We start from the raw sequence: 15,879 nt of genomic DNA, 5'->3' as shown, positions 1-15,879 counted from the left end.
ATGCAAGTTTCTGACAATGTCCTAATGGATGCTATAAGTTTCATTCATGCTATTTACTTTACGTGTTTTCTGGGGCAGAATTGAATGTTCTTAAATGATAGGGTGAATACACATAATTCACATATCAAAAAGGTCATATATGTATTAATTAGGAATTTGGGTCCTATCCTAGGTTCAGTAGGCTAAAACCATTTTTTAAAAAGCATAATGATCATATTTGTATTTTAGAAGGATCACAATTCAGGCAGGTTAGAGAATGGTGCAAATCTACAACAGTTGTCCCCATGGGAAGCATAATGGCCTGGAAGAGGGACTGGTGAGATGGAGAGAGATGCACCAGCTGTTGAGGACATGATGCTTGTGGGTGGATGGTGGGTCGTTTGTTGAGACTGGAAGTGCAGCAGGAAGGACTGCTAGAGTGGTTGTTGTAGGGAACTCGGTTTGCACATTGTATTGGTCAGCTTTGCTGCAATAACCCATAGCCTTAGGATCCCAGTCTCTCCTGACATAAGCCCTCGTTTCTCAGTCATGTTACACCCAGGCTCGGCAGGTTCACTGCTGGGTGTTTCCAGAGGTGACTTTGCTGTGGGCTCTGCTATGCGTCTTTCTCGTGCAGGGATCCAGGCTGAGGGAGCATGTCGTTTAGGGACATGCCATTCTCACACAGAGGCACTAAATTCTGGGCTGGTTTGTTACCCAGCAACAGATAACCAGACCACTTGGGATCTCTCTTAAAACTTGGATCTTCCTCAGCTCACGCCAGTGGGATGGGGATGTGAAGGGGGGAGAGCTTCACTGAATGCTAACACAGCACACCTGGATGGTGAGCCTCTAGTGCCTGCAGGACCAGAGAACACAATACCGAAAGGTGTGTGACCACAAGGGTATTTCTATGATTTTTGTATTAACTCTCAGTTCTTGAGAAAATCGGAAGAGCCAGACCAGCCTTTTCCCTTGAGTGCCTGGTCAGTCCTGGCCTTGCAGTTCCACTTTCACATTCTCCCTGGGTCAGTTCATCGTTTGAGCTCTTGCTTGCTGTGGAGTGTGATAACCCTTTTGCTGGTACTTGATTTTCTAGTACCTTTTTCTTAAAAGCTCCATAGGGTGTATTTTTTTTTTTAACTCAATGAAACTGGAAATGAATTTTGGTAGCACTCTTATCCCTTTGCCAAACCTGAGAGCCCGAGACAGCCTCCTCCTTGGCGTCATGACTTCAAGTCCTTCGCCTCCCTCTGTCCTACCCTCCTTTCCTCTAATCAATCACTAGAACTTTCGACCAAATAACATGCATTTAAAATGATTCTTAAGTGGAGAAATAACAGAGAAGTTAGCAGCATCCCTTATCTGGCTCTGAGCAGTGCAATGAATTTTCTGTTCCTGTAGCAGCTGGACTTCAGCTGGCCAACTGCAGCTGGGAAGGGCCACACCTGCTGATTTAACCTCTGTCTTCCTGGGCATCTTGGACAGGAGTTTTGAGTTGAGTGGAGCAGGTGCTCACGTGTGCAGTCATATGTTGTAACGTCAAGTCCAGAGCTCTGGTCATGGAACAGATTTCTGCATGCTCCTTGTAAGAGGAAACCCCGTGATTTAGGGGCAGCCAGGGCTTCCTTAGCTTTGATCTTTGGGAGTAAGCTTCTGCTTGACGACTTCTTTCTTTCTCTACCCCTTTGTCTCTGTCTCATAGAGCAAATTTGAAGTGTCCTGTTTGCTTTTAACCGCTGGAAAGCAGACCCCCCCACCCCCGGACGAAGTATCAGTGACAGTGCGGCTTCACTTTGATCAGAGCACCCAGCGCTACCTGAAGGAGTTCGCATGGTCTGTGGCTCAGGGACTGCGTTCCTAGAGACAGGAAGCGCACTTAGGTGAGGTCACAGTTGCAGGCTGAGAAACTTGATCAGGGATGTGTGTGTGGATGTTGCTCTTTGGCCTCTTTCTGCCCTTCCTTCCTTTGTTTGTCTCCAGCATCTCTCCTCCTTCTGAGGTGTGTGAGAATTTAATCCTTGGCTCCTGCCGCAGCAGGGTGCTGACTCAGTGTTTGAATCACCGAATCTGGCTGGCATCCTGTTGGCTCACGCTCCCGTGCTCCCTCTCCATAGCTGTGGCCTCCAGAGCTCCCCCCTCACATATTCCCCATTCAGCCTCTTCTGAAAAGCCTGCCCTGGCCAGGCGACAGCTTGTCTTCCCTTCCTCCTCAACCCAAGTCCTTTCCCTACCCCACAGCTGGAGATCAACGCAGACTTTTTTCCAAGTAGCAAACTCCAACTCTCACCCTGCATCTAGGATGTCAGTTTTGTTAAAACGTAGATTCTGCCCAAAGGCTGGTGGCCAGCCTGGCCCCGCTCCCCAGTCCTACCAGCTGCACTGGCTCTGGGTCAGGAGGTGGCAGGAGAGGGGATAAGGTGCAGGGGAGATATGAATACAGCTGAAAAAAAATCCTGGGTTTCTTTCTCCAAGTAATTTAGACCATTATTAGGTTGCGCATAAGGGCCTACATTTATTATTTCTTATCTTAAGCCAGTGTTTCCCAATCTCCCCGCCCATTATTGTTCCTCTAAGGAGAAACATTAAATTTCACTTCTAAAGAGAGAGACAAAGGACCAAGGAACAAGATTTTGTGGGGCAGGGTTGAGCTTTGGTAGTGCCCTGAACCACTGCAGTAGCTAAGATTTTTTCCACTCCTTCTCCCAAGAACCAGCTTTTGTCCACTGACAGACTTGCTCTGAGGACTTCATGTTTTGGAATAAGAGAACCTCCTTTTGAACCAGGCATCTCACCGGATGGTTTATTCCATTTGGTTCTCCCAGTAACCTTCCCAGGTCAGTTCTTCTCACCTCCATCACACAGACAGGCGGTCGAAGCTCAGAGGAGTTGAGTGACTTGCTCAGGCCACCTGACTAACATTAACCAGAGGAGCCAGGATTCAAGTCTGGGTGTGGAAAAAAGTGCACTGCCTTGACTCTTGTCTTTAGATGTAACTTATACACTGTGAAGTCCTCCCTTCTAAAGGATACATACAGTTCATTTAGTTCAGTAGTTTTGGGTATACTCACAAGGTTGTGCAACCATCACCAATATCTAATTTCAGAACATTTTCATTACCACCCCCCCCCCAAAAAAAAAAATCTTGTGCCCATCAGCAGTCAGTCCCTGCCCCTGCAACCACTCACCTGCTTTCTAACTATAGATTTGCCTGTTTAAATGTTCTGTGTAAGCAGACTCCTATGTGACCTCTAGTTACGGGCTTCTTGGCGTGGTATACTCCAGGTGCCTTCGTGCTGTAGAGGTGTGAGGGCTTCATTCTTTCCATGGCTGCCTGATACTCCATAGCATGCTTTGTGCATTTGGAAGGACCTTTGGATTGCTTCTGCTTTTGCTATTAGAGATAATGCAGCTGAGAACATCTATGCACAAGTGTTTTTGTGTGGGCGTGTTTTTTAATCTCTTAGATAAATGCTTGCGGGGTGGAATTGCTGGATCTTGTAGTCACTCTGCATCTAACCTTTTCAGGAACTCACACCCTTCCCAAGTGCTGCACTACTTAACATTTCCACTAGCAGTGGGTCAGAGTTCCCGCTTCTCATCCTCGGCACTTGTTATGGTTTATGTGTTTTTTTCTTATATTCACACTGGTGGTTTGAAGGTGATATCTCATTGTGGTTTTGGTTTGCATTTCCTTAATGACACTGGAGCATCTTTTCATGTGCTTATTGGCATTTGTGTACTTGCTTTGGAGAAATGTCAGTTCAAGTCCTTTGCCATTTTAAAATTAGATTGTCTTTTTATTGTTGGGTTGTAGGAATTCTTAGGCGACTCACAAATGTTTTTTCCTATTTTTGTATGTTTTTCACTTTTTTGATAATGTCCTTTGAAGGACAAAAATGATTGAAGTTCATTTTATTTTTTTTATTTTGTTGCTTGGACTTTGGGGGTCATATCAAATAAACCATTGTCTGTCAAAGGTTCTGATGATTCCTGCATGTTTTTTTTTTTCCTGAGAATTTTGTAGTTTTAGCTCTTAAATTGAGGTCTTTGATCTGGTTTATTAGTTTTCCATCCATGGTGTGAGATAGGCCCATCTTCGTTCCTCTACAGTTGGATATCCTGTTGTACCAGCAGCTTTGTTACTTCTTTTCCCACTGAATCATCTTGGTGCCCTTGTCTAAAATCAGCTGTCACACGGAGGTGATTTTATTTCTGTGCTCTCAGTTCTGTCCCGCGGCTCTCTGCGCCTTTCCCCAAGCCAGCTGGGCCTCGACTTTTGGAGCCCAAGTTTCCTGGGTAGTAGGTCCTCTCAGGGCAGACGGGGCTTGACTTGTGCGAGTCCCTCTCATTTCTGGAGGTTGGAATTTATCCTAGCGCTTGGTCTGGCATTATCTGGACAGTCCTTCAGTACTTTTAAGGTGATATTTTATTCATTTAATCCAGCATTTTTTCCTAGTTTTCATTAGGAGTTCTAAAATCATAGCCCACTCACCTTGAAAAATGGAGCTCACAGTGATCCGTCTCTGGTTATGAATTTGGGGCAGTATATCCCTGACAAGATGATTTTGGAGAGTAGGGGATCGTTCATGGCATCTTAGAAGGAGACTAGGATGCTCACTAGGGCCTTTGGAGCCAGGTGATCACTAACAGAAGCAGCGTTCATTGACTGAGCACTTCCCTCAGCCCCAAGCTTGGCGGCCTTGTGTATGCTGCTTAATCTCAGGAACACTAGAAGCCTATGAGATGGAAGGTATTGATGATGTTTTACAAAGGAGGGGGGTGGGAAGTGCTGAGGCTTGTCTGGGGGGGGGGCAGGTGGGTGGGGTTTGACTCAGGGCCGGCCCCTCCCTCCAACAGGCACCCTCTTCACTGGAAACCCTCAGAGAGATGGTAGGTATTCCATGGCCCAGTGCCAGATTCTTTTGGAAACACTTGTGTTGGGAATGTGAACTGTCTGTGGAGGGCCTGATGGTCATTCCCATGTGTATATGCTGCAGGAATCATGGGGTGGCCTGTTGAACAATCCTGATTGTTGAGCGTCAACTCCCGAGTCTAAAGTAGGTAGGGAGCCTTGGTCAGGAACTGCAGGTTCTGGCATGTTCCCAGGTGGGTCTGTTGCCCTTGGCCTTGGGCCACACTTGGAGAAGAGCCGGTCGACAGGTGGCATGTTAAACCGCTGGGTGCTGTGGACTGGCTGTTATCACCTATGCCCAGTCACTAAAGGACACTTTTTTCATACTCTGGGGAATGGTCCTTCCCCTTCAGTTCCTGAAAGCAGCTGAGACCTCAGTTACTTTTAAAGGAGAAAGCTATATTCATGTTTTGTAAGCACTGTGGTCTGGTAGAAATGAGAATATTTGCAAAACGTTGATGTTAATAAAATGCAATGTCCAGTAATTTGCTAAACCTGACTGTAATTTAGTGGTGAGGAGCCTAAAGGGAAGAATGTGGTGTCTGGTCATTTTAGAAATGAAAAAGCTCAACTTCTCTTTTCCATCCCCCGCCTCACCTGCTTCCTCCCAGATCGTGAAGTGGTCTGACTGCTGCTTGCCGTTAGCCTGCAGACCTGGGGATCCCTACCAGCTAATTGCTGAAGCAAGCGTGGACAACTTCAGCAAGCTGGGAGTGGCGTTCATGGAAGACAGACTCCAGATGGATAATGGACTGGTGCCCCAAAAGATCGTCTGTACGTACCTTTAGGAAATGTTTCCGTCCTGTGTGGAACGTCCTAGGTTGTCAGCTTATAGACTCTGGAGTGCTGCTGTTGGTGTAACTTAGGGCAGTGCTTGGTTTCAGTTTGATTCAGAAAACTGATTTGATTTAACGAGGAAAGTATATGATTCACACAAGTGTTGAGGTTTTTTGGGGTCAGAGAGATGTATCTTTAGTGCTTAATTAAAAACCAGGGTTTTTCATAATTGCAATATCTGTGACATAGCATCCATATTGCATGACTTATAGTGTTTATTTTACATAACATAACACAATATAATGGTTCTCGCCTATAGTTCTGACTGAAAGGGAATAATAGCCAGTTGTACCGTGAAGGTCTAAATCTGAAGGCTTTTTATTTAAATATGTATTTCACAGTTTTGGACAGGTAGCACATGACCTGCTTTCCTTAGGCTTGTGTGTGTGCTTGCTGTCTGTGACGCTTTCATTTGTTTCAGGGGCAAGTAAGTGCCACTTATTGGCTCTGGGAATCTGATTTACCATGCACACATGCCTAATATCGTGTCCCATGTGCAGAAAGCGCTCAATACCTGTTTTTTGGATCAGTTATTGTAAGCTTATGTTGCACTGGATAGACCATTTCGCCGATCCTCTGAAGTGTCCTGTGCATGACTCCTCCTGGGGCATGCTTGGGTAGGGTCCATGAATGTGTCCTTTTTATTCCTCAGTTTCAGTGTCATGTAGGAGAATCACAGCCTAGCCTAGTTGAATCTCTAATAGACAAAATCTCCCCTCTTAATCTCACCTTCTTCACCAGTCAAGAAGATGATCTGGGGTTCTGATTTGAGTAGGAAGGATGTGGAAATCAGGAATTTCACTGGGGGTCTTCAGGAGCACCCTTCTAGCTGGTGGCAGCGATTATGTGGCTCCCAGGGATGCCCAGAGTTGAGGTGGGGATGTGAGTAGGAGCTGTGCAGGTGGCTCTGCCGGAATGTAGGTGGCAGAATGTGGAGAGTTGGTGAGGCTCTTTTGCCAGCTGCATGACAAATAAGTGCTGATGAGCCCTCTGTGATCTTTCCTGTACTCCAGCTGTGCACTTGCAAGACTCTGCTCTGAAGGAACTCAAGGATCAGGCTGTACACAAGCAAGCCCAAGTCCTACAGCCAAACCCTGAACCCTCCCTGGAGACCGAGCCGGCACGGGACTTTATGGAGCACCCTGGCAAGGATGACCCAAAGGCTCTTCCAGAAGGTTCTTCTCTTCCAGAAGGTTCTTCCAAGCCGAGGAGGGGCAGTGCCTCTGGGAGTGAGCCTCCTGGGGACAGTGAGCAGGGAGCGGGCCCTCTGGAGCATTTTCACCTCCACCTGTCTAGTTGCCACGAATGCTTAGAACTTGAGAATAGCACCATTGAGTCGGTCAAGTTTGCATCTGCAGAGAACATTCCAGACCTTCCCTATGATCATGGCAGCAGTTTGGAGGGTGTTGCCGATGAGATCTGCCCTAAAGAAGAAGGGAGGAGAGTCAACATCACGGGAAAGGCGCCCAACATCCTTCTGTACGTAGGCCCCGACTCCCAGGAGGCCCTCGGGCGGCTCCAGCAGGTGCGGGCCATCCTGGCTGACTGTGTGGACACCGACAGCTATGTTCTGTACCACCTGCAGGAGGAAAGTGTGCTCAGGGACCCATGGCCAGACAACTGTCTGTTGTTGGTCATTGCCACCAGGGAGCCCATCCCTGAAGACCTGTACCAGAAGTTCCTAGCCTATCTTTCTCAGGGAGGGAAGGTGCTGGGCCTGTCTTCATCCTTCACGTTTGATGGCTTGCAGGTGACAAGCAAGGGTGTGCTGCAGAAGACAGTCCAGAGCCTGGTTTTCTCCAAGGCTGACCAGAGCGAGGTGAAGCTCAGCGTTCTGAGCAGTGGCTGTGTTTATGAGGAGGGCCCTGGGAATCAGCTCAGTCCTGGAAAGCTCCAGGGCCACCTGGACAATGAGGACAAGGACAGGATGATCATGCAAGTGCCTTTTGGAACCTGCGGAGGGGAAGCCATTCTTTGCCAGGTACTGAGTTGGTGTGATGCCGTTGGGTGTCTTTGGGAAGGAGCATGCTCTTGAAGGCTGTATGTGTATAGGTCTCAATGCCGTGTGCCGCGGTGCTGGGGACAGAAGCCAGGGCCTCACGTGAGCTGGGCAAGTGCTCCTCGGCTGAGCCTGCCTGGCCCACTGGGCACTTTTGACTCCAACTGAGAGTTGTTCTGAGGTGAGGGGAAGTTTAGTTTGGTGCAGGGCTTTTGTGAAAACCCCGAGGAGCCCCGTGTTGTGAAGGAGGCAGGAGGCAGGAGGGCTGCTGGCTAAGCAAGCGTTAGCCCGGAAGTTCTTTCTTGTTCCCATCTTTACTGGTTGCAGTCTTTCTAAAACACATTAGTCTAAAACACAGTGCCTTCAAGTACACTCTGGGTAATATCAGGAGCCTTTATTTAATGTGGGAAGTTGGAAGACTCAGGGGTGGTGATTCCAGACATCAGTGACTGATCATCTTGTTAAAATATTACAGTCAGTCGTGGAGGGAGTTAGGGTTAGAAACACCCTCCAATCCTCAGTTCCTTTCTGTCACTCCTAAAACTAAGCGTTGAGGAAAACTTCCAAGTAAGAGAATGTGGAGCCGGGCCTGGTGGCGCATGCCCAGAGGCTCAGGAAGCTGAGGCAGGAGGATCACAAGTTCAAAGTCAGCCTCAGCAACTTAGTGAGGCCCTAAGCAACTCCCTGAGACCCTGTCTCAAAATAAAATATAAAAAGGGCTGGGGATGTCGCTCGGTGGTTAGGTGCCACTGGGTTCAATCCCCACGACCAGTAAATAAATAAATAAATAAATAAGGTGGAAGTTGCGTAGATTTATAATGGCATACTCATACAGAGGTAAGAAGAAAACGGAAGAAGGACAAGAGAAATGCAGATTTCCTTCCCAAGCTTAGGGAGTCCTTGGACTCTTCTGCGGTTTCCCCTTTGGCTTTTTGTTGTTGGGGGCAAAGTCACAGAGGAGATCAGCATCATTCATCATCTACTGCAAATCCTGAACACTGAGCGCACAAGTTTTTAGAGGAATGGTCCCTCCTCAAGGCACCGGGATCTAAAGAGCTGAGGAGATGAAGGTGTTTTCCCAGAAGGCTCCCGACGGTGGCCGACCTGGATTTGGTTTTATTTATTGGGTTTGAGAATCGCTCACTTCCTCTGTTTCGTTTTCCTTTTGTAGGCCTTGTCTCTTTCCTGTCCCTCTGGAAGCTCCAATCCCCTGAGTTTTCTGAGCCGGTGCCCTTCCGGTGGGTCAGGTCGGTTTCTGTGCTATCCCAGAGCCCGCCCATCTGTTCTGATGAGAACTCGGACAGAGATGCTTAAGATGAAGAAATCTGGACATTGGTCCAGACGAATGTGTGCAATCTAAGTAGGTTTCCTGTAGGGCTGCGAGCCACCTGGGTTGGTTTTTGGAGTTCTAATAAATGTACCTCTTATCTTCTCTGCAAATATGGTCACTATAGTAACTGTGCATTCTCAAAAAATCCACCTAAACCCCCGACTTCCGAGAGCCGTATTTCAGTTCTGAAGAGCGAATTTTACCGCCTCTGCGTGCAGATTTGTAGTAGGAAATCGATTCGGCACTGTTGCGATCCACTTCTTCTAGTTACACAGCCAATCTCTTGGCTGCACCATTTAAATTGACCCCATCGCTGTCGTAAAACTTGATACTGCAGTGCGTAGCCCGAGGACAAAAGGCAACATGATGCCGCTCCACACATCAGATTCTGAGGATTAGGATGCCATTTTTGATTTTAGATGACTTCCAGTCTTCTGTGTGACACGGTCCGTGTTTCTTCCTCAGGCTGTATTGCTGTGACCCCTCGGCGGGATCAACCAGTAAATATTATAGTCTGGTCAGTTTCCTTTCACTGTTCAGTTCCATCGTCTTCATCTCTGTGATTAATTTGGTGACACACAGCTGTGCTGGCTGAGGCACCCCAGCAGGCAGGCTGCCTGTTAGATGCCCACTGGCTTTCAGTGATGCAGGAAAAAAGGACACATTTGGATGCTCTGGGTGCTGACCAAGTTTGCAGGGAAAATCTAAGGCCATGGATTAAAGCTGTTATTTGATTATCAAATGTATCAAGAGTTTGGCATGAAGTTGTTCAGATAAAGCTCAAAAATGGATCTAGAAAGATTTTGTTTTGTTTTGGTACCAAGGATTGAACCCAGGGATTCTTAACCACTGACCCACATCCCCAGCCCTTTTTAAAAAGGTATTTTATTTAGAAACAGGGTCTTGCTCAGTTGCTTAGGGCCTTGCTAAATTGCTGAGGCTGACTTTGAACTTGTGATCCTCCTGCCTCAGCACCGAGCTGCTGGGGTTACAGGCATGGGCCACTGCGCCCAGCTAAGATTTTTGTGTTTTCTTATTGAGCTTTAACTCAGGGCAGGATTGGTTCTGCTTTTATAGCAGAATTCCCAACCATGGCCCCATCAACATTTGGGGCCTAATAACTCTTTGTGGGGAGGGATGGTCCTTGTGCATGTTAGGATGGTTGGCAGGATCCCTCGGCTCTGCCTGCTAGAGGCCTTTAACCCCATTTGTAGCCGGAGATGTTCTAACTTTCTGTCCAATTAAAAAGCCTGAAGTTTAGAAGCCTAGTTATGGAGATGAGCCTGTCTCTGTGGTAGTAGTTTTCTAAGCAGAGGGTGAGACTGAGGTTTGACACCGTGGAGAACCAGTTACACACCTGACACACATACCCATGGTGCTGTTCTGTCCCTTATTAACAGCACAGAGCCAGATGCAGCCTCTTTTCTCATGGCACCTAAACCTTTTCCTGTGGTGCTAGGGATTGAACCCAGGACCTGGTGCATGCCAGGAGGTGTCCTACCACTGACCTACACCCCAGTCCAGCATCTAGCATTTTTTTGTTTCTTTTTAAATTTTATTTTTGGTACCAGGGATTGAACCCAGGAGTGCTTACCACTGAGCTACAACTTCAGCCCTTTTTATTTATTGAGACAGGGTCTTTAACTCAGGGCAGGATTGGTTCTGCTTTTATAGCAGAGTGCCCAACCATGACCCCCATCAGCACATTGCTTAGGGCCTTGCTAAGTTGCTGAGGCTGGCCTCGAACTTGTGATCCTCCTTCCTCAGCCTCCAGGGTTGCTGAGATGACAGGCATGTGCCACACTGTACCAGGCCCAGCACCTAAAATCTTGAAACCGTAAGATAGTGAGTAGAAGTGTTTTCCCCATTCAGTGGCTTGTCTCCTGGAACTCAGAGGCCTAATGGTGGCTCAGTGGATGGAGTTCCCCTCGGTGTGCTTCTCGTGTGAGGATGGGTTCAGCACGTTTCACTGCCCCAGCTTCTAGAATATTCTGTGTATTCACCCCATCCAGTGAATTCATGTGTGTTCACTCAGTGCCTCCCTCTCTCCCTGAGCTCTGGCGGGAACAGAACTGGGCTTGTTTTATTTCTCCTTCATTTTAACTCCTGGCATGTTAACCCCCAGGATGGCCACCTGCTGGCTTGAAGGAAGTGTGTCCACTGTGGTGCGGCTTGTCCACCAGCCTGGCTGTGTCCACTTGAGAGCAGAGGCCCATCTTGGGGCAAGGAGACAGGAGTACACAGATCCCACCCATGCTCCCGCTTTCTGCCTCCTCCCTGCCCGGGGCTGTCTGGAGGACAGGCGGGACCCTGCTGCCCACTGACAGTCCTGCTCACTCTGTGGGGAAGCCCCAGCCACTGATGCCTAACTGGAGCCTGGGGACCATGTTGGACAATGTTCACAAACTTTTTCAGATGTGGCCTCGAGGTTAGCATCTGGACCATTGTAGACAATACATTGGGACAGTCTTTGGCTTGGTCAGAGCTCAGGTGGGAGTCGAGAGTTGTGCAGGTCCCCGAAGGTTGGCACCTTGCTGTTTATTTTCCTAATCTCCAGGTCAGAAGGTCTCCATACAGTGGACAAAAACCAAGTAAAGCAAACTAGTTCTGGTCACTTTGCTGGTATCCTGGAAGCTCTAGGCTTTAAAACACAACTAAAATCTGATCTCAGGGGAGCTGGAGGTTCCAGTGTGCGAGACAGAGGCTGGTGGTAGAGCTGATTTGATTTTCACTGAACAGCAGGTCTGGGTAAGCACGTGAGGCTCTGAGTCTTACAACTGCACCAGGTCGAGGAGGGCAGTGGGGGAGGTCCCCTGTGTTTCAGGTCCTACAGATGCTCCCCATGCTGTCCTCCAGGGGTTGCTTCCCAGTTTGGACTGACGGACAGGGTGGAAGTTCTCAGCTTGGCCCTCTGCCTCCCTGTGTGAGCTCAGTAGCACCTTATTTAGGCTCTCAGCACAAGGATACTGCAGGTGACTTAGGCTTACAACCAACTTAAAGTGACTTGCCCTAGGTCACACAGCTGATGATAAAAATCAACCTGTAAAGAGTTTGATAACCCCTCAGGGTTGACTCTACCCAATGTCTCAGCCTGGTAGCAACAAGTGCAAGAGGCCCTCCAGGGCCCGGTGTGGTAGCACACACCTGTGATCTCAGCAACTCAGGAGGCTGTGGCAGGAGGATCACAAGTTCATGGCCAGCCTGGGCAACTCAGGATGTTAACCCCCAGGATGGCCACCAAAATAAAAATTGAAGATGCCTGGGGAAGTAGCTCCATGGTGGAGCACCCCTGGGTTCAGTCCCCAGTAACACCACCACCACCACCACCAACAACAACAACGAAAGGGTCCTTTTGAATATTTTTGTTTTTATTGCCATTACTTTTCAGATATTGAGGTCCCAAGTTTATATTGCTGTTGGTGAGGAGAGGGATTCACACTTTTAGAAAACCCGTTGAAGAAGCTCTCTGAGACTGTAAGTGCCTTGATTTAACAAGTGTTGTCTTTTTGTCCAGGTGCACTTAGAACTACCTCCCAGCTCCTTCATGGTGCAGACCCAAGAAGACTTCGACCTGCTGAAATCCAGCAACATGAGAAGATACGAAGTCCTCCGGGAGATCCTCTCGGCCCTGGGTGTCAGCTGTGACCTGCGAGAAGCTCCTGCCTTAACGCCCCTGTACCTGCTGTTGGCTTCGGAGGTGAGCACCTCATACTCTGCTCTGTGGCTGTTTCCATTGGCTTTGGTGTTGATTTTTATCATGATTTTCCATTTCTGCTTTGACTTTGAGTTTAGGAACCCTCTTACTGATGTGCGGGTGTCTCTGACTTGTTTTGGTGTGCGTAGGTAAGGGAGGTGGAGAAGACTGGAATTCAGGAGGTGTCAGGTCTGCAAGTTATGACCCTTTTTAGGGGGAGAATCCCTGTTGTGTGGGTCGAGAGGGAACAGTGCCCCTCCACATCTGTGGGCTCTGCATCTGAGGGTGTAGCCAGCCAACTGCAAAAGATAGTGAAGACATTAATTGTCTCTACTGAGCACGTGCAGGCTTCTCTCCTGTCCTCACTCCCTAGACAACACAGTGTGATACTACTCACACAGCACTCACGTTGTGGGAGGTGTGCAGGTCATCTGGAGTTCATTTAGGGGATTCAGAGGATGTGCGTAGGTTAAATGCAAATACTCTGTCCTTTGCTATGAGGGACCTGGGCACCTGTGGACCTCAGTGTGCATTGGAAGGCAGTGCTGGACCCAGTCCCCCATGGATCCCGAGGGATGGCTGCATTTGGGAACCATAATTGTTTGGGATCAAAACGAGTTATTTTGTTCTGGGCCTTCCTCAGTGTATCTTTGGATGAGGAAGTCCCGGCTTCCCTGTGTTGGGCAGACGTCTGCCATCTTGTGGCAGAAGTGCTCTGGATCTCCATCCCTCACGTGTGTCTAGAAGGAAAATGCCCTGAGCTGGGGATGTGTTTGGGGATTCTCTGGCCTGGGGTCTGCATTTGCTCCCTGTTGTTGAAACCAGGTTTCGGGCAGGCCGCCAAATTCTACAGGTGTGTGTTCCTGCTAATCCCCTCCCGTGGCCCTGCCTGTCAGTTTCTTATTCCTAGTGACAATCTGATTACCTTGGGGGTGTCTCTCCATTGTCTCCCCTTAACAGGGGGATCTGAGTTTAGTGATGTGACCATGTAGCTTCAGAAAATACCCTGCTGCCCAGAAGACGCACACACCGGGTTCACCTGCCCTCCCTTGAGAAGAACAAAACATATCCTTCGCCCCAACAGAGGGGCTAGAGAGGACACTGTCTTCCTGACCGCTCGGGTCCTTGGCAAGCTGAGTTTACAGAGGGATGCCATCTGCTCCTTGGAGAAGACAGATGTCAAACCCAAGAGCTGCCTCGCAGGATTCCCTGAGGACAGAGTGAAATAATATCTGTGGAAGTTCTGTGTGAATTATTATTAAATAACAGCTTATTATAATAATAAAATATCATAATAACAATTTATTTTAATAAAATACAATTATGTACTATATGATTGTATATAATATACATTATGTATGATAGAAAGAATTGTTATTTAAATAACAATGTAATAATGATTATTATAGGTTTTTGGGAGGTTGAATGAGTTAAAGTTTAGAATGTGCTTGACCAGTGCCTGGCACCTAGTCTAGAAAAACCAAAGGTAATGTGTTTAATTTTAAAAATTAATAGTACAGCAATGAGGGCTGGGGTTGTGGCTCAGTGAGGAGCGCTTGTCTGCAACTGTGAGGCCCTGGGTTCAGTTCTCAGCACTGCATATAAATAAATAAGGGTCCATTGACAACTAAAATAATATTTTTTTAAAATGCAGCAATGGATTGTTTCTTAAGAAACATGCTCTTGCTGTGTTTTCCTTACCCAGCTCTTGACAGCTTGCCCTGCTCCTGATGCATGCTCTGGGGAGTTATGATGGGGCTTTTGTTTGTACCTTCATCTCAGGAACTCAGAATTCCCCGTCTTTCATCTGTTTCATGCATTCAGATACTAGAAGGAAAAGCACCACTCTGTCGTACAGAAACATTTCAGGTCCTGTAGACAAGCCCCTTGTAGGAGGGGTGGGGCCCTGTGGGTGAGGACTGCGGGTCCTGGGGGAGTGTGACGTCAGGGTCTAAAGCTTCTCCCTCCTTTCCTGAGCTGGACTGGACTGGGAGGGAGTGCCTGTCTGCTCTGGGGCTCCCCCGACGTGGACCAGACTGGCCCTTGGTAGTGCTCCCTCACCTTTCCTGGGAGCTCTGACCATGGTGGACTCGGGACTGGGACCTTGGGACTCTTGGACTGAGAACAGAGAGGAAAGAGTGGCCTGTGAGCAGACTTTTGAAACACTGGTCTTTTCTGGTATATTCTTTTTTTTTTTTAAGTTGTAGGTGGACACAATACCTTTATTTTATTTTTATGTGGTGCTGAGGATTAAACCCAGTGCCCCACGCAGGCCAGGCAAGTGCTCTATCTTTGAGCCACAACCTCAGCCCATTCTGGTATATTCTTTAGGGTGGGCATAACGGAAATACCCAAGCTAAAACTTTGTGTTATGCGTCTACTTACCTTAAAACATATTTTTGTCCTTCCAGTTATTTAAACTGTCTGGGGCAGCAGGTGTGGGAGAAAATTTTCCCCTATTATTGATCAATTGGGGGAATATTGATTCACCCTTCATAAACTAGGCGAGGCTGGTTAAAGCAAGCGTTTGCTCTGTGGACACACAAATGCTCCCTACCAGCCCCACCTTACATACCAGCCTCAGAAATGTTGGGTCCTGTTTGGTCTTCTTGGGTGTCTCTGCTGTGGACTGTTTTTTTCTATTTGCTCATTTCTGGCTGTACTCCGTGTGTGTGTGTGTGTGTGTGTGTGTGTGTGTGTGTGTGTGTGTGTGTATACGCATGTCTGCACACACTTGTACATATTTTTATTTTTGCTGTACTGGGATTGAACCCAGGGCCTCATGCATGCTAGGCAAGTGCTCTTCCCTTGAACTAAGCCCCGGGACTATATCCATTCCTTATATTTATCAACTCCTCTTAAAAGACCTTGAATCTACTAAGAAGGACATTGTCAGAAGTTTAATATTATTATTTTCCAACGAATTTGAAAATAGATAAACTGAGATGGCTTTTCTGGAGGTGGCCAGATGGTTGCTCTTGCTGTGGTTGTCCTGATGTCACTGAGGCTGAGACAGACACATCTGAGTACCTAGTCATCGTGCTGCTGGATTCATATTTACAGACACAGATCCAAGAGTTGGGAATACAAGTGGGTTGTCCTTTAGCTTTCTTTCCTGTGGCCTT

General features: G+C 47.7%; 1 protein-coding gene across 6 annotated transcripts in view; it reads left to right on the top strand.

The window, feature by feature from the left end:
• Positions 1-15,879, top strand: part of Hlcs (holocarboxylase synthetase) — a 187,497-nt gene that overhangs the window by 34,351 nt on the left and 137,267 nt on the right. For 5 of the 6 annotated variants that reach the window (XM_078044627.1, XM_078044626.1, XM_078044625.1 and 2 more), the window contains exons 3-5: positions 5,506-5,668; positions 6,745-7,712; positions 12,575-12,757. In XM_078044627.1, coding sequence (XP_077900753.1) covers positions 5,617-5,668; positions 6,745-7,712; positions 12,575-12,757 — 1,203 coding nt within the window. In that variant the 5' untranslated portion in view covers positions 5,506-5,616. Of the gene's footprint in view, positions 1-1,684; positions 1,863-5,505; positions 5,669-6,744; positions 7,713-12,574; positions 12,758-15,879 lie in introns of all 6 variants that reach the window. The other variant, XM_078044628.1, reaches the window with a different exon arrangement.

The sequence above is a fragment of the Ictidomys tridecemlineatus genome, chromosome 3, assembly GCF_052094955.1.
Source record: "Ictidomys tridecemlineatus isolate mIctTri1 chromosome 3, mIctTri1.hap1, whole genome shotgun sequence".
NCBI lineage: Eukaryota > Metazoa > Chordata > Mammalia > Rodentia > Sciuridae > Ictidomys > Ictidomys tridecemlineatus.
This window is presented reverse-complemented; position numbering and strand designations above follow the sequence as displayed.